A 23,627-nucleotide genomic window follows, 5' to 3' on the forward strand; every position below is an offset into this window, starting at 1 on the left:
AACGGATTAATAGCTCTTCTTTACACAAATAAATAGATGTTGTCCCTCCCTGCAGACCCAAGAATCTCGACAGCAGAACACACACACACACAGTCCCCTCCCGTGGGCCTTGGCTCTACCCACATGTCTGGGCTCTGCCTCCTCGGCGCTCTGCCCCTCTCCTCGCTCCCCTCCCATCGCCCCTCCCTCCTCTCAGCCCACCCCCTTCCCCTGCCCGGGGGGCTCAGGTTGGCATGCCAATCAGCGCCCGAAGCCTGAACGGGCTTCCCTCCAGTGGACAGGTTGTAAAGGCCGGGCCGCTCACCATGCGGCCTCTCATTGAACCGGTGCCGGGCGCTGCTGCTGCTGCTGCTGCTGCTGGCGCGCGCGCTGCTCCGAGCCCGGACCATGCCCGGGGGTGCCCGCCTCCTGCCCCCACTGCTGCTGCTGTCGCTGTGGCCGCTTCCGCTGCACCTTAAGGTAAGGCTGGACTCTGCCCCGCGACTCGCTGGCTCTCCGTGGGCGGGCAGTAGCGGCGGCCTGGCCTGTTGAATATGAGGGATTTCGGGACAAGGCGGGAACCTATGAAAGGCCGGTAGGGCTGGGGTGACTGCGTCATATGTGGCGCGGTACTTGAGCCCTGCCTACCTGCTCATTCTGGCTGCACAGAAATCACAACACCATGCATGCCGAATTTTTATTGGGCAAACTACTTTTATTTGGGAATCTAAACATTAAAAAAAACGCCCTGTTGATTATGCGCAATGTGTATAAAGTTCCAGCTTCAGAGAGAGAAAGAGAGCGCACTCCACTGAAGCACTCACCTGGCGAACTGCTTACTTTATGTGCTGTCTTTCATGAAAAATTCCCATCCCGGAATGAAGGTGCACAAGTTCAGTTACGCCTTTAATTCTCATCTCAATAAAGGGTGTGCCTGGCCCTCACTCAGGAGGGACCTTTGCCACCCTCTGAGGGGAACTTCCAGATCCCTCAGCGGGGAGTTTTTGCATCTCATGAAAGGAACGTACATATCCCGACGAGAGCAGCTTGTACGTTCTAGTGAAGTAAGCTTGACGTCCCACCTTATTCATCCTCCTGAAGGGAGTTGGTACATCACTGAGGGCTTTTATGCATCCCTAGGAGGGGAGGTTTCGTATCCCACTGACAGGAGCCTACACATCTCACTGACAGGAGTTTGTGCATCTGGCTGAGATGAACTTGCACATCCCACGGGGCTAGCTTTCGCATCCTAATATGGGATGCTGCACACCCTACTGAGGGGACCTTGCACATGACACTGAGTGCAGCTTGTACATCCCACTGAGGTAAGGTAGCGCATCCCACCAGTGGGGCTTTTTGAACATTTCTTAATCACCCTTCTGAGTGAAGCCTGCACATCACTTAAGGGGAATGTGAAATCGGGCTGAGGGAAGCTTGCACATCCCAGTGAGGGAAGCTTTTGCATTCCACTGATACGAGTGTGGAAATACTACTGTGGGAGCTAACTCATACTATTAATTTATTTGAAAAGTTTTATAAAGCGCGAACATCACCCGAAAAGGGTATCAAAGCGCTGTACATCAGAAAAAGGATACGATTAATCACTAAGCAAGTAAACATACTAAACATTTGTAGCAAACCAACCCCAATACACTAAGAGCGCAAACAAACACGAGGAACATATAGTGAGAACATAAGTTGCATCCCGAAAATGTCACAAACAAATGAGATAGCCATGTTTTCTCTAGGGTATAAAAGATTAGTTAAATTGACTTCATGACGATTGTTGCCGCCGGTTATTCAAGAGAAGTCCTTTGACTTGTATTTTGAATGAGGAGGTCGAAGGGTTCGAACAGATATCGGGGAATAGTGTTCCAAGGTCTTGGGGCTAGACCTGAGAAGGCACAGTTGTATGTTCTTTTATTTTTGAATTTGTACGGTTTCAGCAGGAGAGTCCTGGAGCTTCGTAGGGACCGAAACATACCAGAGAGTTTGCGCTTATTTGTCAAGTAAGAGGGAGTATTATGGTGGCGCGCTTCCTGCGTCAGACAAACAATCTTTATGGATGCTTGTACATCCAGCTGGGAGAAGCTTATGCTTCTCAGTGAGGTGACATTATTCGTTACTCATAAGCTCCAAACGTAGCTTGCACACCCAACTGAGGTGAGCTTACACATCCCTCTGAGGGCACATTGAACTTTCAACTGAATAGAGCTTGCACAATTCACTAAGGAAGTATATTCTTTTCACTGATAGAAATTTGTGCATTTGACTGAGGGGGACTTGTTCATGTGATTGAATGGAGCTTATTATTTGAACTGGAGGAGCATGAATATACACTGAATGGAGTTGGATTGCACTACGGGGAGCTTTCACATACCCTTGAAGAGACCTTGCACTTCCACTGAGGTACGCAAGCATACACAGAGGAGGGATGCTTGACTGAACCCATTGACTATCTTGCACATCCCACAGAGAAAAGCTTGCACATCCCGCAGAGGGGAGTTTGCACATCCCACAGAGTGGAGCTTGCACATATCAAAGAGGGGAGTGTGCTCCTCCCTTAGATGGGAGCTTGCACGTCTCACAGAGTGGAACTTGCACATCTCACAGAGGGAAGCTTGCACATTCCGCAGAGGGAAGCTTACACATATCACAGAGGGGAGCGTGCACATCCCACAGAGGTGAGCTTGCAAATCCCACAGAGGGCAGCTTGCACATCTCACAGAAGGGAGCTTGCACATCTCACAGAGGGGAGCTTGCACATCCCAGGGAGGGGAGCTTGCACATCCCAGGGAGGGGAGCTTGCACATCCTACAGAGGTGAGCTTGCACATCTCACAGAGGGGAGCTTGCACATCCCACAGAGATGAGCTTACACAGCCCACAGAGGGGAGCGTGCACATCTCACAGAGGGAAGCTTGCACACCCCACAGAGAGGAGCTTGCACATCCCACAGAGGTGAGCTTGCAAATCCCACAGAGGGCAGCTTGCACATCTCACAGAAGGGAGCTTGCACATCTCACAGAGGGGAGCTTGCAAATCCCACAGAGGGCAGCTTGCACATCTCACAGAAGGGAGCTTGCACATCTCACAGAGGGGATCTTGCACATCCCAGGGAGGGGAGCTTACACATCTCACAGAGGGAAGCTTGCACATCTCACAGAGGGAAGCTTGCACATCCCACAGAGGTGAGCTTGCAAATCCCACAGAGGGCAGCTTGCACATCTCACAGAAGGGAGCTTGCACATCTCACAGAGGGGAGCTTGCACATCCCACAGAGATGAGCTTACACATCCCACAGAGGGGAGCGTGCACATCTCACAGAGGGAAGCTTGCACACCCCACAGAGAGGAGCTTGCACATCCCACAGAGGTGAGCTTGCAAATCCCACAGAGGGCAGCTTGCACATCTCACAGAGAGGAGCTTTCACATCCCACAGAGGTGAGCTTGCAAATCCCACAGAGGGCAGCTTGCACATCTCACAGAAGGGAGCTTTCACATCTCACAGAGGGGATCTTGCACATCCCAGGGAGGGGAGCTTACACATCTCACAGAGGGAAGCTTGCACATCTCACAGAGGGAAGCTTGCACATCCCACAGAGGTGAGCTTGCAAATCCCACAGAGGGCAGCTTGCACATCTCACAGAAGGGAGCTTGCACATCTCACAGAGGGGAGCTTGCACATCCCAGGGAGGGGAGCTTGCACATCCCAGGGAGGGGAGCTTGCACATCCCACGGAGCGGAGCTTGCACACGACAGAGGGGAGCTTGCAGACGACAGAGAAGGGATCTGTACATGCCTTCCCAAGAGAGAAGTTTGTTCCTCCCACTGCAGGAAGCTTACACATCCAGCTGAGATGAGTTTGGGCATTACACTGTGGTAATTGTACACATCCCTCGAATCAGGATCTTGCACATCCCAATGATGAAGCTTGTATAACGCAGAGTAAGCTTTTAGATCTCACCGAGGGTACATTTCTTGCTTGTCACTGAAGGGGGTCTTGTGCCCAAACCCTCCCTCTTACTCTTTCTAGGATACAGCCTGATCCCAGACTCCAGACCCGCCACTCCCCCTCCTGTTCAAATATACTTAGGGAGACTTCCATTCGCGGCCCTTTGACTTCTTAGATCAAAGCATCTGCCTGGGGGAGGAGGGTTGTGTTCCTCCAGCTGCTGTCGCCCTCTGGCCCCCGCCCTTCACCACCTCCCACCTTCTCTCCACTGCTGGTGCCTATCCCAGCTGCTGGTGATGACAGAGGGGATGAAGGCGCCATATGTGCATTCACAGCTGGGAAGGTCTAACCCGTACATTCTGCACTGCTGCTCCAGAGGAAACCTGTGTAGTGCACCCCCACCCATATCATGGCTGTGACGCATCCGGAATGGTGGGGGGGGAGACAGTGAGGGGGGGTGGGTTGAGTGTTAAGGGGGGGCACAAGCAGACTCAAACTTAGTGCATGGACTAGAGGTTTATTTTTATTTATTTTTATTTTTAAAGTTTTGTATAGCGCTAGCTAGACCCGTAGGTATAAGAGCGCTTCACATACATATTGTGCAAAGCCGAAGGGCCTAACATTACCTAGAAGGCTGACAGTTAGTAAGCAAACCACGGATAAAGAATACAGTATGAACAATAAGTAACTGTGCAGCGGAGGGGGAGGGGAAGAAAAAAAGAAAAACAGGGAGCTTAGCATAGTCCGTTCACAAACAATCCTTGAATGGGAGTCAACTCGGGGTATTGAGGTCTAGGTTAGTTGACGTTGTTCAGGAAAGTATTTGTTAAGGAGATGGAGTTTGAGGTCTCTTTTGAAACAAGAGAAGGAGGGGTTGCATCTGAGGACTCCGGGAGAGCGTTCCATATCCTGGGAGCGTTGCCGGAAAACGATTGGTATTGGGTGGTTTTCTTTTTCATTTTTGGAGGGGGTCTTACTTGTGGGTCTTTTCCATTTCATTGCCTAAGACAATATGCGAGGAATATTTCGTTTTAAACCTTACTTAGCCAGTCACATTGGTCTCAGCATAATAAAAAAAGCAGCGTTTACACAGAATTTATAGAAACGTTTTGCATTTTAATTAGTGCTCCCGGTTTATTATACTTTTTTTGGGCATTTCTGTCTGTATTTACACATTTTTGACTAATTTTATCTGTGCTTATACATAATTATTTGGGTTTTTCTGAAAAAGTGAATGTGAAACTAGTATATTTCCACATTTACTAATCTAATGAATGTACCCTCATGGCTGAATGATTGTCATGATTTAATTATATAAATACCCATAGATGATAAATATTTAAATTTGCCGTAGAATGTCGTTGTGTGTTCTGGAGTGGCATAGAGTAGAATGACGTAGACTGGTGTCGAGTGGTGTGGCGTGGAATGCTGTAGAGTAGTTTGCTATAGAGTAGAGTGGCGTAATTTAGAGTGGAGTTGCATTGTGTGGAGTTTATTTTCCATTTTCGATGATTAACACGCTTGAGGCTCCCTACCTAATGACCTGCACTCATGTGCAGACACCTCCTAATACATTCCCTTCCGTGTGAAAACTGTTCTATCAAGGTCCATGGATAGAAAATGAATCCAAAAGCTGAAATGCCTGAAACTTAAATATTTATCTGGTGACCATTTGCAACATGCTTCATTTTGGCACTCATAATGTTTTTTTATCAGTGGTGTCCAACGTAGGTAAGGCCCATAGGAATGAATGGGGAGTCATTCCTCATTTGCGATTAGCAATTAGCGAATCGCAAATAAGGAAGCAATTTCAAGGGTGTCCAAAGGACACCCTGTTGCACCCCTGAAATGGTAATGTACACTGGTGTTGCGCACACACATGTCCCAAGGACATGTGTGTGTGTAACATACAACTTAGAAAAATGCACTAAAGTGCATTTTTCTAAGTTTTTGCTATTTACCACGTAGTCAGACTTCACTGTAAATAGCGGCCCCAGATTGCGAATTCGCAATTTTGAAATGGTTCATGCATTGCATTTAAGGAATCTCTAATTGAGATTCCTTAAATGCAAATAATCGCATTGTAGCGATTTCAAAAGTTGCGATTTTTGCATTTGGGATGATGCATCCCAAATGCAAAAATACCGCTCGCAAAGGGCCAGATTCTCAGAATCTGGCCCTTTGCAAGCGGATTTTGGTTTGATGAATCTGGCCCTTAAATTTGTAAATAATCAGCCAGCACCTATTTATCTAGGGCAAACACCACTCACAAGCGTTTTCAAAGACCTGAAAGTGTATTTAAAGTTTTGCTGCATCTAGTTGAAAGGTTGATTGTCATTATATGGATGAGGTATGGTTACATCCACGTGTCCTCCTCAATAGATAGGTTTCTGTTACTAATTAATATCACTATAAGTGATGTATAAAGAATGAATAGCTCACAACTTTCCTTTCGAAATCCCTTGTAGTGTGCTGTCGGCTCATGCACCACTTGCCGTTATGTAATTAACATGGTAGGAGGGCCAAACCCAGCAGAGCTATCAGTCAGCCCTGCCCATCCAACAAAAAATTGTTTCAACAACTCAGATGGCCTGGAGCTGAAATACTCTTTCACACTGTAAGCTCTCAAGGCCATTCCTTAATCTCTGCAAAGCTAAGCAAGGCTGAAGGATTTTTAGCAATTGCAATAAAAGTACTGTGAGAACAACTATGCGGCACCAAAAATAGAGGTGGGGAGTGATGGGGGATCCAATTGCACTCCTTTCGTTATGTGCAGCTGTGTGAATATTGTCCAACAAACATCTCATATTAAGGGTGCTGTTTGGTACATATGCATCATACTACACAAATGCAATTACACACTTTAGCCTGGGCTTCCGTGTTAATCACGAAAGGCAAATACCATAGCCCTCCTGACAACGATCCATATACAGTTATTTCCAAATTTTTCTGTTGTCATTTAGTACAAACAAATATTCAAGAACATGAAGTCAAATGTTTTTCACTAAAGTTAGTATTTTCAGTTGGTGCAAAAAACAGCCAGTCCGGAAAGTGCATCCGACTGTGTTTCGTCACGCCAGTGACTTTTTCAAGGCTATAATGTATAAATAGACATACACACATGTCAAAAGTCGCATTGGATATCATAAGAAACTTAAATAGACTTGATACACTTTTATTTATTTATAATTTATTTATAAGGTTTTGTATAGCGCTAACGTGACCCACGAGGGTATCAGAGCGCTTTACAGTACACAGTATAAAATATAAAAAGATGAGGTAGTATACAAGCATTTGGTATTCGTCATTATGTACAAAAGAGGTATGTAGTATATGGATAACAGAGGTGACCTGTAGCTAACAGAACATTGCACTATATACAGTTATTGAGCATTAGGTGGTTGTGATAATAAACATACTTATATATTCTCCTTCACTCTACCGTCGGAATGTGGTATATGGATAATATAGGAGACCCGTGGCCAACAGAGCATTACACTATAAACAGTTATTGAGCATTACGTGGATATGATAATAAACATACAATTAATATTCTCCATCATTCCACAAGAGGTAGGCAATGATAAGTCATCATATATGTGACTCAATGTCAGCATATAATTAAGTCTTAAGACATGAATTTGTTCATTAGTAGTTTTTACTTCTTTTTTGAATGCGGTAAATGAAGAGATTCCACATACCCCTGGAGGTAAGGAGTTCCAAATCTTTGGTGCAATCCCTGAGAAAGCCCTGCAACCAGTTCTCTTCTTATGGAAGGATTGTGGTTTCAGCATTAAAGTATTCGCACTTCTTAGTTGTCTGCATCCTCCCGACCTTTCTAGCTTTAGAGCTAAGTAACTGGGTGTATTGTTATGTAGTGCTTTATGGGTCTTGCAGGCAACCTTTAGGTGTATTCTTGCCTCGTGTGGTAGCCAGTCAGAGCTTTCAGGGTCGGAGAGATGTGGCTATTTCTTTTCGTTCCTGATACCAGTCTTGCAGCAGCATTAAGTGATGCCCTCATCGGACCCAACTTGTATTTGGGGAGACCGCAAAGAGTGGTGCTTCCATAGTCTAATCTTGGTAGCGCTAGGGCTTGCACTGCCATTTTTAGGGCGGCCTGCGGGAGGAAGGGTTTGAGTTTCGTTAGTACTCAACTTGTGATTAGCTCCCTTAGTGGCATTAGTGATGTGCGTCTGCATATTCACGTGTGTGTCTATGGTGATTCCTAGGGATTTTGCGGAGTCAATGATGAGGGGATTACAGTTAAAGGAGGTTAGGTATTTCAACCATAGGTCTATCTTAGGTGTGTGATTCGGTAGAGAGATGAGAATGAATTCAGTTTTTTTGGTATTCAGCATGTGGTGGTTGTTAGTGAGCCAGCTTTGCGTGTTCTGTAGAATAGCGTTGAGGGAAATTAAGTCTTCTGGAGTGGAGATTTTCCAGTACAGTTGGGTGTCGTCCGCATACAGGTGATATAGAATATTCGCTGATTTCATTGCGTTCGCCAATGGTTCCATTAATAGATTGAAAAGAATAGGTGATAGGGCTGATCCCTGTGGAACGCCCAGGGTGACCACGGATGGTTGAGAGAGTGAGTTCTTTATCTTGATTGTTTGTGTTCTGTTATTTAGGAAGGAGGAGAACCATTGTAACACTGTGCCCGAGAGGCCCATCCTTCGTTCCAATCAATCAATCAATCAAGCACATTTATAGAGCGCTCTACTCACCCGCTAGGGAGGAGGGGGGGGGGGGGTGCTGCTACTGCTCGAAGAGCCAGGTCTTGAGTTGCTTCCTGAAGAAGAGATGGTCCTGGGTCAGCCGTAGGTGGGTGGGGAGGGAGTTCCAAGTCTTGGCCGCCAGGTAGGAGAAAGATCTTCCTCCGGTGGTGGTTCTGCGAATCCGTGGGACGGTGGCGAGGGCGAGGCTGGCGGATCGGAGCTGGCGGGTGGGTGTGTAGAATGTGAGGCGGTTGTTGAGGTATTATGGGGCCCATGTCGTGGAGAGCCTTGTGAGCGTGGGTGAGGAGTCTGAACGTGATCCTCTTGCTGACGGGGTGCCAGTGCAGGTCTTTCAGATGGGCAGAGATGTGGCTGTGACGGGGGATGTCCAGGATGAGTCGTGCAGAAGCGTTCTGTATGCGCTGGAGTCTTTTCTGTAGTTTGGCTGTGGTTCCAGCGTAGAGGGTGTTCCCGTAGTTCAGTCGGCTGGTGACGAGGGCCTGGGTGACAGTCTTTCTGGTTTCGGTGGGGATCCACCGGAAGATCTTTCGGAGCATGCGCAGAGTGTTGAAACAAGATGATGAAACGGCGTTGACTTGTTTGGTCATCGTGAGGGAGGAGTCCAGGATGAAGCCCAGGTTGCGTGCATGGTCCGTGGGCTTGGGGGCGGTGCCCAGTGCAGGGGGCCACCAGGAGTTGTCCAAGGCAGAGGGGGATGGTCTGAGGATGAGGACTTCCGTCTTGTCTGAGTTCAGTTTCAGACGGCTGAGCTTCATCCATTCCGCGACGTCTTTCATTCCTTCCTGGAGGCTGGCTCTGGCGGTGGCGGGGTCGTTGGTGAGGGAGAGGATCAGCTGGGTGTCGTCAGTGTAGGAGATGATGTTTAGGTTGTGTTGGCGTGCGATGGCTGCGAGGGGGCTCATGTAGACGTTGAAGAGGGTGGGGCTGAGCGAGGAACCTTGAGGAACGCCGTAGATGATCTTGGTGGCCACTGAGCGGAAGGGGGGAGGCGGACTCTCTGAGTTCTGTCAGAGAGGAAGGAGGTGATCCATTCCAGGGCTTTCCCTTGGATCCCGGCGTGGTGGTGGCGGGTTGTTAGGGTGCGGTGGCAGACTGTGTCGAATGCGGCCGGTAGGTCGAGGAGGATGAGGGCAGCAGTTTCCCCGTTTTCGAGCAGGGACCTGATGTCGTCGGTAGCTGCGATAAGGGCGGTCTCGGTGCTGTGGTTTGCTCGGAAACCGGACTGCGAGGGGTCAAGGGATCCGTTTGTCTCGAGGAAGGCGGATAGTTGTTTGTTGACGGTCTTCTCGATGACTTTGGCAGGAAAAGGGAGGAGCGAGATGGGGCGGAAGTTCTTGAGGTCCGTGGGGTCCGCGGTGGGTTTCTTCAGGAGGGCGCTGAGCTCCGCATGTTTCCAGCTCTCCGGGAAGGTGGCGGATGCGAAGGAGCTGTTAATGATGTTCAGCAGTTGGGGTGCGATGATGGAGTCGGCTTTGTTAAAGATGTGGTGTGGACAGGGGTCGGCTGGGGAGCCAGAGTGGATGGTGTTCATCACGCGGGTGGTGTCTTCAGTGCTGACCGAGGTCCAGGTGCAGAGGGTGGTGGTGGGGGGTGCTGGTTCGGTGGTTGGGTGCGCGGTCTGGGCGCCGAAGCTGTTGTGTATGTCGGCGATCTTGCGGTGGAAGAACGAGGCGAGTGAGTCACAGAGGTCTTGTGAGGGTGTGATGTCGTTGTTGCTGGCGCTGGGGTTGAAGAGCTCTTTAACGATGCTGAAGAGTTCCTTGCTGTTGTGGGTGTTGTTGTTCAGTCGTTCTCTGAATGTTGTCCTTTTGGTGGTGCAGATCAGCTGGTGGTGTTTGCGGATGGCGTTCTTGAGGGCTGTCCTGTTTTCTGTTGACTGGTCGTGGCGCCAGGCTTTCTCGAGGGTACGGCAGGATTTCTTGGAGTTTTTGAGGTCGTTGGTGAACCACGAGGCTTTCTTGCTGCCGGGTCTGCTGGGAGGATTCTTCAGTGGTGCAAGGGCATTGGCACAGTTGGTGAGCCACTGTGTGAGGTTAAGTGCTGCTTCGTTGGAGTCCGTCGTGTTGGTGGGAGGGTTCTGGCTCAGGGAGGTGGTGAGCTGTTTGGCGGTGATCTTGCTCCAGCATCTTCGGGGAACCTGTTGCGGGTGGTGGTGGGTCGTGGTTCTCCTGAAGTTGAAATGGACGCAGCTGTGATCTGTCCAGTGTAGTCCGGTGAAGTGGCTGAAGGAGATGTGGTTGCTGGAGGAGAAGACTGGGTCAAGCGTGTGGCTGGCGTAGTGGGTGGGGTGTTCACCAGTTGCTTGAGTCCGAGGTTGTCCAGCAGGGTGGTGGTGTTGTTGTCGTTGTTGTTTTCCAGGTGGAAGTTTAGGTCCCCTAGGAGGATGTAGTCTGGGGAGGTGATGGCGTGCGGGCTGATGAAGTCTGCAATGGCTTCGCTGAATTGTGTGCGTGGTCTCGGGGGTCTGTAGATGAGAGTGCCTCTGAGGGTGGTCTTGGGGTCGGTGTGTATCTGGAAGTGAAGGTGCTCGGCGGCGGTGAGGGTGTCGTCGGAGTTGGTCGTGATGCGGATGGTGTTTCTGTGGACGAAGGCGAGGCCTCCTCCGGTTTGGTTGACGCGGTCTGTCCGGGTGATCTTGTAGCGATCCGGGATGGCTATGGCAATGTCGGGGGCTGAATAGGCGTTCATCCAGGTTTCTGTGAGGAAGGCGACGTCCGGTGCTGTTGTGTCGAGGAGGTTCCAGAGTTCGACGGCGTGCCTGTGGACGGAGCGGGTGTTGAGCAGGATGCACTTGAGGTGATTGTTGCTGGTGCCTGGCCTGGCGGGTGCGGTGCAGGTCCGGAGGCAGGTGAATTTGCTGGCTTGGCGGGTGAAGGGCCTGTGGGTGCGTTTCGGGGTGGCTTGGTTGCAGGTGGGGTTACGGCCGGTGTTGATTGCGTGGAGGGTGGCGTCGTCGTAATTCAGTCGGGTGGGCTGGTATCGTTGAGGGCCAGGGGTCCTGGCGCTGGCCCGGTCCAGGCGCGGACGGGCGTAGACGGGCTTGCCTTTGGCGCGCCTTCGGCACGCAATCGGCGCGCCCGCTGCGCGTTCGTGTGGTCTCCGCCATAAATGGCGAGGAGGGAGGGAGGAGCAGCTGGGAGGCGGGAGCGGGGCGGCGAATGGGATGGGGAGAGGGTACAGAAGAAGAAAAGGGGGGGGGACCGCAGGGGAGCAGCGGCGGGGGGGAGCGAAGAGCGGGAAAAACTGTCCCGAAAACGGGCGGCAGGGGGCAAAAACACAATCAGGATGCCAGTGGCACAGAACAAACACAGTAGAAATAACAGAGGCACAGGAACAAATCACAGGGAACAGTAAAAGTACAAGTAAAAGTGAAGCACAGGATACTTAGCAACAGGGGTAGCGGCTAACTCGCGGCAGCAACGGTGGAAGGCTGGGCACACTCACGGGGAGCCGTGCGGTGTGTGGAGCGACCGGCCCTGAACCAGGGTCAGAGGTCACTGCTCACCACCGCGCAGAATCGCCCTAAATGTCCAAGAGGGAGGGAGGAGCAGCTGGGAGGCGGGAGTGGGGCGGCGAATGGGAGGGGGAGAGGGTACAGAAGAGGAAAAGGGGGGCGGGGCCGCAGGGGTGCAGCAGTGGGGAGGGGAGCGAAGAGCAGGAAAAACGGTACCGAAAACGGGCAGCAGGGGGCAAAAACACAATCAGGAAACCAGTGGCACAGAAGAAACACAGTTGAAATAACAGAGGGACCGCAGGGGAGCAGCGGCGGGGGGGAGCGAAGAGCGGGAAAAACTGTCCCGAAAACGGGCGGCAGGGGGCAAAAACACAATCAGGAAGCCAGTGGCACAGAACAAACACAGTAGAAATAACAGAGGCACAGCAACAAATCACAGGGCACAGTAAAAGTACAAGTATAAGTGAAGCGCAGGATACTTAGCAACAGGGATAGCGGCTAACTCGCGGCAGCAACGGTGGAAGGCTGGGCACACTCACGGGGAGCCGTGTGGCCCTGAACCAGGGTCAGAGGTCACTGCTCACCACCGCGCAGAATCGCCCTAAATGTGCAAGAGGGAGGGAGGAGCAGCTGGGAGGCGGGAGCGGGGCGGCGAATGGGAGTGGGAGAGGGTACAGAAGAGGAAAAGGGGGGCGGGGCCGCAGGGGAGCAGCGGCGGGGGGGGAGCGAAGAGCCGGAAAAACGGTCCCGAAAACGGGCGGCAGCATGCAAAAACACAATCAGGAAACCAGTGGCACAGAACAAACGCAGTTGAAATAACAGAGGCACAGGAACAAATCACAGGGCACAGTAAAAGTACAAGTAAAAGTGAAGCGCAGGATACTTAGCAACAGGGATAGCGGCTAACTCGCGGCAGCAACGGTGGAAGGCTGGGCACACTCACGGGGAGCCGTGCGGTGTGTGGAGCGACCGGCCCTGAACCAGGGTCAGAGGTCTATAGGGACAATAGGTTGTCATGCTTGACCGTATTAAAGGCGGAGGATAAGTCAAGATGAATCATTAGGCATGATTCGTTGCGGTCAAGTATTTTTAGTGTGCCATCCATTATATTTGTGAGTGCAGATTCTGTGCTGTGACCTTGATGGAAGCCAAATTGGTGACTGTCTAGGAGGTTGTAATTCTCAATATGGTTGCATAATTGAATTTGTACACATTTCTCCAGCAGTTTCGCCAAAGTGGGGATGTTGGATATAGGGCGGTAGTTGTTGAGAACAGATGGGGTGGCGTCGGATTTCATTAGTATAGTTGTGACCTGCCCTATTTTAAGACAGTCCGGTATGGCGCCTTGTCTCAGAGAGGCGTTTACAATTTTTGTCCATAGTGGTAGAATAGTTGTTTTTATCATTTTGAATAGAGCAGGAGGAAGGGGGTCAGAGAAGTGATTGGAGAGTCTGATTGCTTAAAGAGTGTTATAGATTTTTTGTTGAGAGATTGGCGAGAAGGTGTGCCATGAGGCATTGTTTTTTGTGACTTCCCCTGCAGTATTAAAATGACCCTTTTAGTTGTGCGCAACATTTAGTATTCTGGCCCGCAGGTTGTGGGAGAGCCTTCTTAAATTGGATGTCGAGGTCGATGGCCTTAGTCTTTTCACGGAAGAAATTGGCAAGCTCATCGTAGGTGGGAGTAGCCAGGACGTTTAGTTCCATCGGGTTAGTTGTGTTGCATGCTTGGTGCTTGATGTTTTCAAAAAGTTTTTTGAGATGGTTGATTGCTTGGTTGAGCTGGGTTTTGAAAAAGTATGCCTTGGCCTTAAGAATCTTCCTGTTGTATGAGTTCCTTAACCTTCTAAGGTGATCTAGGTGACCCGTGGTGGGTTCTGATTACCATAGTCGCTCAGCAGCTCTTAGCTTGCGTCGCTCCGAGTTCAGGGTCTCATTGAACCAAGGTTTGGACATTTTGGAGGAGATGTTTTTTTCTTGGAGGGGCGTTGTAGAGTCCAGGATTTCAAGCATTGTGGGGTTGTAGAAGACTGTGAGGTCATGTACATCGGTTATGTCCTTCGTGGGTGCCAGGGTGGAGTTGATGGGGTTAATATTTTGTAAGTTTCCTTTCCATTGCTTTGTTTTTGAGGGTTGGCCCCTTTTTAGAATTACCGCGATATTGATGGAGAAGAGGATGCAGTGATGGTCAGTCCAGTCACATGGGGTGATGGATTCTAATGACACTGTGTTTATTTTTGCTATGATGAGGCCCAGTGTCTCTCCCTTGTTGTGAGTTGGACTGTCGCAGAATTGAGATAGCTCCTGGTCTGACAGAAACGCTTTAAGACAGCTTACACCATGATCTTTTGCGTTTTTCCAGTGGAGATTATACTCACCCAAGAAAATTAGAGGTTCTTGTGAGTTGACGTTGGATGAAATGACCTCCATTAGCTCGTCAATGAAAGTCGGGTTATCACCCGGGGGGTGGTAGAATATGAGAAGCCTGCTGGCGATGTGCTTATCATCGGAGATATTAATATAGAGATAATCGCAGGAGGGTAAAGCGATGGAGTCTGCTCGCTTGACTGAGATTGAGTTACGATAAATGCAAGCTACCCCTCCATTGGGTTTCCTATTTCTGTCTAGGCGGATTAGGTCGTGACTAGGAGGAACCAGTAGGTCAAGGATGGGCAAGGAGGAACTATTTAGCCATGTTTCGGTGAAGACAATAATGTCTAAATAATTCTCGAGGATGAGGTTGAAAATGTCAAGAGCATGTTTGCTAGCGGATCTGCAATGAATGAGTGCACACTTCATCTTATTAATAGAGTGGGTTAGGGTAGTCTACTATATGTTAATATTTGTGAGTTTTTCTCTATCTACGGATCTATTGTTGTGAGTCGTGGATTTTGTAGTGGCGTTAGGGTGGCATCAAGATATGGAGGATGAGAGGTTGTGGTGCTATTCTTACTGTTTACTGCTTTATTGAGAGTAGGGAAGATCCTGTCTATGGTATCGAGATTAGCGTTGGAGGCTTATATAAGGATATTACCATTGTAGTAGATAGTGATGGTGGCATTTGCAGGGCATAGGTCTGAGGCTGTTTACTTAACAGTAGCGTCTTAAATAATGTGCTTCACGTGAATAATAAAATAAAATCCAGCAAGGAAGGAAAGAACGTGGTATTTCAGTTTGCATGCCAGTATAGGAAGCTGGTTTGCCGTTGTGCACACCATGCAAAAAGCTATATGATTGGTGAGAGAATAGGTTTACATGTACCTTTTTCTTGTGCATGTGCTATAACAATCCAGTAAGTGATTACAACCAACATCTGGGTGATCTATAGAAACAAACTGATTAAACCCTTTTTTTTAACCAAATCTGTTTTATTGGCATTTAAAATTTTCATAATGCAACAGGAGCATCATCCACTTAAGCACAACAACCTGGACACATCAGTCAAATATGCACAAACAGCATAACATCACATGCTAAGTTTGCAATGTCCAGACTGTGTAGCTACGAGTCATGGGGTATGTGCCCGAAGGTGGCTGAATCATGGAGTTCCTGACTGAAAAAGAAAAGGACTCCAGGGCTATCCATGGAAGCCCACGCATTGGGCGCTTTTCCATTAGCAAGATTCTGGGTAGGCCCCCAAGCTTGGACTTGCATACAGATGAAATATTTATAAAACAACAACAAGAGAAAACTGTAACAACAGCGGCAAAACCACAGTCACATTTTCACCCTCACCCTATCTCCCCCCCTGGCCCACCCTGGTCCTCACCCCCCCCCCCCGCATGCACTCGCACCCCCCAGCCACAACTGCGCCTGTACTTTAACCTTTGTGCCCCATTGGAGCAGGGAGTATGCATAGCAAACTATCACAGCAGGAGAACGGCCCGTGGCATGGTCCCACCCCCAGGGGCATCCTCTGCGACGCCCTCCCTTTCCGACGGTTGCAAGGCATTAAGCATGTGCTCCCAATGCTCCGCTATAGGTTCCTTTCGGAGCCCTAGTGTTTCCTCCCTCTGTATAGCAGACCACTCAGCCCGGGCCCACGCCTGGAGAGAGGAGGACCACGCCTGTTCACGCGGTGGGTCACACGCCTTCTACCTCCTTGTTAGGAGGCGCTTGGCGCCACCAGCCCCAGGTCCAGTAAACGGGACGACAACTTATCCCTGGGCGGCCTCCTAAAATGATGTAAAAGGTACTCGGGCCAATCAAGGGGTATAGTGCGGCCAGTGCATCGTCCGAGCATCTTACTGATTTCACTCCAGCAAGTGCCCAGTCCAGGACAGCTCCACAGAGAGTGAAGGAGCCCCGCTCCCACCTCATTACACCGGGGGCAGGACGCGTCAGAGGGTCGAAAGTATTTGTTAATCAGCTCAGGTGTGAGGTAGGCTCTATGAACAATGTACAACTGTATCTGATGAAATCTCATGTTTCTGGGAATGCGCACCGGGCTTTTAAGGACTCTCTCCCACTCTTTGTCCGCGAGTGGCCTTCCCAGGTCCCGCTCCCATTTACCTCTGAGCGGAGCTAAACTAGGCACCACATGCATGCGTAGTGACGCAGCAAACCAGCGAACCAGGTGCTTTCCTCTTCCCATGACGTGTAGGTACTGCATGGTTAGGTGTTGTTCAGGCTCCGTCGCAACATCTCCCCATCGGGCAGCCAGCTTCGCTATCAATGAGCGATGCAGTAAGAACCCCCGGGGGGAAGCCCCTCCTCTGCTACTAGCGTCTCGTATGGCATGAGTGTCCCATCCCTATAGCAGATTAACCCCTTGCCTGCGTCACGGTGGAAGTGTGCGTTAGGACGGCCGGTAGCCGTCCGATCTGCACACACATGGGATTTTCCCACACCACGGGGTAATTCCGGCCACGGTCATGGGGTTAAAGAAACCTTCACGCCCATGCGTAAGTATTCATGAGTGAACGATTTATCACAAGAGTTAGGAACCAAGAAGCTTTGTGTTTGAAAAGGTGTAGACCGATGGATAGGAAAAACGAAAAGTCATGTGTAAGTGACCTCGGGCAGCTGTACTTAGGCCGCTGATCCTGAAAGGCGATCCGGATAAGCAGTTGAAATAAAAAAGTGGCTGCTAAGATAAAGGTTTAAGTTTTAGGTAGCGGATATATAATATGGACCAAAGAAAAGAAACACGCGTAAGCTTATAAAGTAAGCACTTTTAAGCGATGCTGAAATCCAATCCAATCCAAACCAAAAATTCTTTATTTCGGCCACATAGGCCATAAAAGAAGCAGTAAAAATACATACAGATAAAACACAATATATACAATAAAACCAATTGGGCTGCAATGTTTAGAAAGTACAAGGTAAAATAAGTTAACCTGACATTTTCTTCCTTATTAGCCATGCTGCCATTAGGAATTTAGAAACCGCAAACACAATGTGGCCCAGGGTGTTAGTTTTCAGGACCCTGTAAGCCTGTAAATAGTTCCTGAAGCCCAGGTTCCGGCATAGTGGAGCTAACCAGCGCCTCCTCGGGCTCCGATAAGCATAACAACAGAACATTATGTGCAGGTCGTCTTCATCCCTAGCTTTGCAGCATGGACAAAGCTTGTCGCCCCCTGACGCCCATTTGTAGGTAAAAACTTTAGTAGGGAGCGTGCCAAACCTCCATTGCAGGAACAATTTCCTCGCGAGAAGCGGGTAAATAAAATCCATAAAAGGTTCAAAGGCATACGAATTTTTGGATGCTAAAAAACGGCCCGTCAGAGTTCCGCTGTCATGTGCATTGGCCATATCAACAAGGCTTTCATTCTTATAGAGTTGAGCGAGGGACTTGCGTGAAATCCTTCTGCAGCCCTGAGCAGGATCGTCCCAAAGGTCAGGCAGTTTCAGGCTAGAGCATTCCGACTTGATGTATGCCAACCAAGGGATCTTATCATTAACGTCCAGCCTCATGATGTGTATAAGGTCCTGCCTATAATGGTGCAGCTCATCGGTGGACCATACCCGGTGCCAGAACTTCATGGGTTTCGACCGTAGGTCCTCTGTGATCGACGGAATGCCCAGGTCGAGTCTTAGAGGGAGGAGTGGTGTGCCCTGCGGGAGAGCAAGTAAGCGTCTAAGGAAACAGTTTTCCACCCCTACCATAGCCTTCCCAGCTTTGTGACCCCATAGCTCACTGCCATACAAGGCAGCTGCCTTCGCCTGGGTCCTGTACATTTCAAGAGCCGGGCTAACAGGTTTAAAAGTAGATCTATTGGACACCCTGAGGAGAGCGCCCGTTAGCTGGGAAAGTTTCAACCTGGATCTTGCTACCTGAGAGTCCCATGTCAGATTTTCTTGTAGGGAAACCCCCAGATATATAAAAGTGGAGACCCTTTCAAGGCTAGTTCCCCCCAATTTTGGATTGGGTCTGGTCTTGGATGGGGGGTTGAAGATCATGAACTTGGTTTTATCCGTGTTCACCTCCAACCCATGTTGTCTACAGAAGTGGCCAAAACCATCCACAATCCTCTGGATCCCCATGGGGGATTTGGAAAGAAGGAGGGTATCATCGGCAAACATTATTGCCGGAACCCTCCTTCCTGCCAAAACCGGGGCATCATTGTCCCCAACAGCGTCAAGGTGTTGTATGACACTGTTGATGTACAGACAGAACAGCGTCGGAGCCAGAACGCAGCCCTGTCTGACACCTCGGCGGACTGGGAATTTACCCGAGGGCTTGCCATCCCTCCCACACCTCACTACCGCAAAGTTGTTCTTATGCAGCCTAATGATGATTCTGAGGAGGTGGGGGGGAACTCCTAGCTTCTGAAGAACCTCCCACAACTTCCCCCTTGGGACCAGGTCGAAGGCTGACCTCAGGTCCACGAAGACCATGTACAGTCGACCTCCCTCTAGCGTGACCGTCTTCCAATACAGGAGAAGGAGGCGAAAGATTTGGTCCATGGTCGACGTTTTCTTCCTGAAGCCAGCCTGAAGGGGGCTCATGATGTCGTTGTCCTCGACCCAGTCCAGGAGATGATCCAAGATGAGGCGCGCAAAGACCTTCTGGGGCACATCTATAAGACTTATAGGCCTGTAGTTGGAAGGGAGCAGAGTAGAACCCTTCTTATGGATGGGCACGATCTCTGCCCCCAACCACGACTCAGGAATCGCCATACCTCCAAGAATAGCATTGAAAAGAATAAGAAGGTAAGGGCCCCAGATGTCCGGATGGTGCCTAAATAGATCCCCGGGTAACCTATCCAAGCCTGGCGCCTTCCCCACTGCTAGACGTTCTAGGGCGAGCTTCACTTCCCCCAGGGATAGATCCATTCCAGCCTCCTGAATACCCAAGGGCAGTTGCAGCTCTGCAGCCGGGCAGGAACTAGTTTCTTGGTAAAGAGCCCCAAAGTGATCCTCCCAGACCGCGGAGGCTATATTAGGCTCAATCGCTTTACCAAGATCCCTTGAACCATTATTTACTAGGGCCCAGAATTTCCTGGAGTCCCTTACTTTAAGGGCATCATAAAGATCCTGCCAATGGTTCCAGTCCCACTCGGTCCTTGCAGCCGCCAGCACCGATTTATAGTGCTTTCTAAGGTCGCATACTTTAGTCTTATCTGACCCCTCTTTTATTGCTGCAACGAGCTCAGATTTTACGGCCCTGCAATCTGAGGTATACCAGGAGGGAACAGGAGTCCTTTTCTTTCGGATTGGGGCTTCCGGATGGAGGACCTCGGCCAAGTCCCTCACTAAATCCTGGTGAATATTTCCCAGTTTCTCATGGAAATCTGGGGTTCTCAGTCCATTCAGGAGAGCATCCACTTCCATGAAGCTGGGGAGGGCCGCCTCATATAGTTTTTTGATGGACTCTTCCGAGTTCACCAATTTTCCCCACTTAACCCGGCGCCTGTTTGTAGTGATGGTCAAGTCCCCTGGATCGTCCCCTAGACCGACTGGGGGTAGATCCGTCTTAGGTAGAGGACACAGGATATTTAGGCACAGGGCATTGTGGTCACTGTCTGACCTCTTAATTACCCTGAAGTCAAGCACTTTGGGCCAAAGAGTAATGTCCACCATGATGTAATCTAGCCTCGACTCATGGCCCCTCCTGTTGAAAGTGCACACTGAGGGGGCATCGGAGGGAGTACGACCATTACACGCCCTCAGTGCGCAATTCAAGGTAAGGGACATAAGTTGTAAGGCTAGGGGGGACCAGACTTTAGGGTGAGGAGAAGCTGAGGGTGGGACCCCCCAAAGGTCATCCGTGGCCGTAAGGACACCATCCAGTAGTCCCTCCAGAGGTTCAAAGTGGCAATTGAAGTCTCCTCCAAGCACCACCTTGAGATCACCTGGAAGTTGGCCCAAGAAGGAGGCCAAATCATTTAAGGTAGGTGATTCATTTAGCGAGGGCACTGGACGCGAGTAGACATTGACAATGGCCCACTGCGTCTTGCCAGGCCAAATGAGCCGCACACACTGGATGTCCTGCGAATTCGTGTGGACCTGCTCCGCCTGGCACCCAATGTGACTCGCGATCCAGATTGCCAAGCCACCAGATGGCCTCCCCCTACCAGCCCATTTGGCAGGGATTTCGTAAATTTCAAACCCTCTCCTGGATTGAGCGACCCTCGCCCAAGTCTCCTGGAAGAGGAGTATATCGCCTCCCTCCACCAAGCAATCCCATTCCGGAGAGCCTTCCTTGTTCGCAATTCCTGCCACGTTCCAGGAGAGAATTCTCAATCCAGGGTCAAGCGGCAGAGTGCCCTGAGCTCCAGCAGGAGCTTGCGGGGGGAGCACGGATAAACCAACGTCTAGGAAGCCAGCTCCACAAACTGAGTTGGCGGAAGGGCCAGCCCGCACCACTGTCCCTGCTTGCAAAGTATGGGCAGGCCCGATGTCAGGTGATGAGCCCATTTGGCACAGATTGGCATCCGTGTCAGCCCCTCGCTCATTGTCGGTGTGGGGCCGGGTTGGTTCCAACAAGGGATCCGCACCAGGTCCCACACAACCTTGCACATCGTCCACCGTCCTCACAGGGACCGACATGCCTATCCTGGCTTGTGGTCAATCGACCTGGTCCAAACAGGAGAACCTGTTTTGATGTATGAAGCTTGTCTGAGGTGTTGGTAGGGGGTGCCTTGGTCTGTAGCGGGAGCCATCTACAGCAAAGCCCACCCTAGTCCACCTCTTCTCCCTCCCTCCCACCATGTTACTACCACTAGGGTAAAAATAAGAGAGGGGTACAAGTTCTATTTTAGACTTATCAGGCCTTACAAGCCAGTTGCAGATATAATTAGCAACATGTGGGCTCTTAAAACTTAGGACAATGCAGTCCCCTGTCCTGTTCTTTATAGTAGGACCAATCCATGGGATCCGCCTTACCATCAGGACCTCACCCTTCAAGTTTGGGGGCAGCGGTCTATTGATACTGAGCCAACTTATAACCTTGTTGCGTAGGGAGTCATGAGACTCCCTAACATCATTAGTTAGCTCAGGAACTCCCACCATGATTGCCGTATATGGAACAGCTTCTGGGGGGAGATTGACCATCCTACGTCTGTCGGGGGGGAGGGCAAAACCATCGCTCGGGGCAATTATAGGACCAACTGTTTCCCTTAGCTGCGGCGCAAGTTGCGGCGCAGGTGGTAACTTGGATCGCCTTGGGGCCGGAACAGGAGGCCTGGGTGCTGGAGGTAGCGAGGTACGCGACTGAGAAGTAGACGCACCATCTGCACTGGGCACTACCCTACTGGAAACCTGGGACACTATGGATGGAGATGAACTATTCCCACGAGGTTCCACGGTAGGTATAGGGACATTGATAGCTATATCAGGGCTTTTCCAAGTGTGGTTATTTTCCCGAGACTTAAGTAGATTCTCTATAGCCTCTAATCTAGCTGAGATGGGGATTAACAGATTCTTAATAATAGCTGTAAGTGAGCTAATTACTATATCTGAGCTGTTAAAGGATGCCCCACCAAAGATAAATGGACCCGCCGCCACTGATGGTAGCACAGGGGCTGTCGGGGCCACAAGACCCGACCCAAACCCAGATACGCTAAGCTCTGGGGAGACCGAAATATCTGTGATTTCTTCGAGTGATGATTCAGATGTAACCATTCTTGCCCTTTTTGTCCTCTTTAGTTCAGCAGGCCTTTTCCTTTTTAGGGTCTGCGCCTCCCCACTATCTGCGGGGTCAGCTGTCAGGGCCACTTGGCCCGCTTCAAACATGTTTGGACTCGTGTTATCCAGAGCAACAAAATGGTCAGAAGTCCCCGATGGCCGTGACGAATCTTGGTCCCTCTGCGATACCGGAGTTCTAAGCTGTCGAAGCACCGACTCAATAGTCTGGTCAATGCTATCCAGTAAAGACATATGGGTGGCGTCCATGGTAATGGGTGTGCTAACATCATTAGTACCTGGATCCCCAGGGTCCAGGAACACATTTTCAGGCCCCATCTCACAATGAGAGTCCGCGAGTGATTGGCACTTGCTGATTTGGGAGGTCGCCTTGGGGAAAAATCTTTCCAAAGTACTTGTGCCTTGTTGCACAGACTTACTCCTTAGTGCTCTAGAAGTCATAATGGGGTGAACAATGGGGCAATTTAACGGGGGCGTTAGAGGGGGGGCCCGGTCTGGTCTCCTCCGGCCACTAACGGCCTAGAACGGCCCGCTCTTTGCCCGGTCTTCGCCCCGGCGCTGCGTCCCGCGCTGCGGAAGTGTTGGGCCGAGATATAATGGGCGTGATAGGCGGGGGGCGGGCCGGCGGGGAGAGCGGACCGGATGGTCAATCCGTGGTCTTCGCAGGGACTCCTGGATGTTGGAGTCCCTGCACACTCGCAGCCCACGCCTTACCTCGCGCCCCTGCCTCCGCCTCCAGTGACCAGGTGCAGTGGATTTCAAACGCACTCCTGTGCGCAGCGGCTCCTGCGGAGCGGGAACGGCAAGCCGTGAGGGAAGAACTGTCCTTGCAAAATGAGGTGAGCCTCTGCCTGTCCGTATGAGCGTCCCAGGGGTTTAGCAGGGGAAAGCGCCTTTTACACTCGCAGGTGGGCGGGGGGCGGGCCGGCGGGGAGAGCGGACCGGATGGTCAATCCGTGGTCTTCGCAGGGACTCCTGGATGTTGGAGTCCCTGCACACTCGCAGCCCACGCCTTACCTCGCGCCCCTGCCTCCGCCTCCAGTGACCAGGTGCAGTGGATTTCAAACGCACTCCTGTGCGCAGCGGCTCCCGCGGAGCGGGAGCGGCAAGCCGTGAGGGAAGAACTGTCCTTGCAAAATGAGGTGAGCCTCTGCCTGTCCGTATGAGCGTCCCCAGTGTTGTTATCAGCGCTTCTCCTCTGCGTCTGCTTCCTGCAATCACACTGCCTACTGCCAGTGCCACTGGCCTGCTGACAAGACGTAGTTTTGGGAGTGTGTGCAGGAGTGTTGTTGTTACAGCGCTATTCCCTTACCAGCGCTCACACTACCTGCTGCCACTAGCCCACAGCCCGCACTCCCTCTGTCCAGGGGCTTAATTGGTCAGCGTAAGGCTCGTGGTGACTGCCTCCGGTAT

General features: G+C 50.6%; 1 protein-coding gene across 1 annotated transcript in view; it reads left to right on the forward strand.

Moving 5' to 3' along the window:
• The first annotated feature begins 300 nt into the window (after positions 1 to 300).
• Positions 301 to 23,627, forward strand: part of LOC144755115 (ADAMTS-like protein 2) — a 319,957-nt gene continuing 296,630 nt past the window's right edge. Inside the window, exon 1 of the mRNA XM_078643636.1 lies at positions 301 to 459. Coding sequence (XP_078499762.1) covers positions 388 to 459 — 72 coding nt within the window. The 5' untranslated portion in view covers positions 301 to 387. The remainder of the gene's footprint in view (positions 460 to 23,627) is intronic.

Source organism: Lissotriton helveticus, chromosome 1_1 (assembly GCF_964261635.1).
Source record: "Lissotriton helveticus chromosome 1_1, aLisHel1.1, whole genome shotgun sequence".
Taxonomy (NCBI): Eukaryota; Metazoa; Chordata; class Amphibia; order Caudata; family Salamandridae; genus Lissotriton; species Lissotriton helveticus.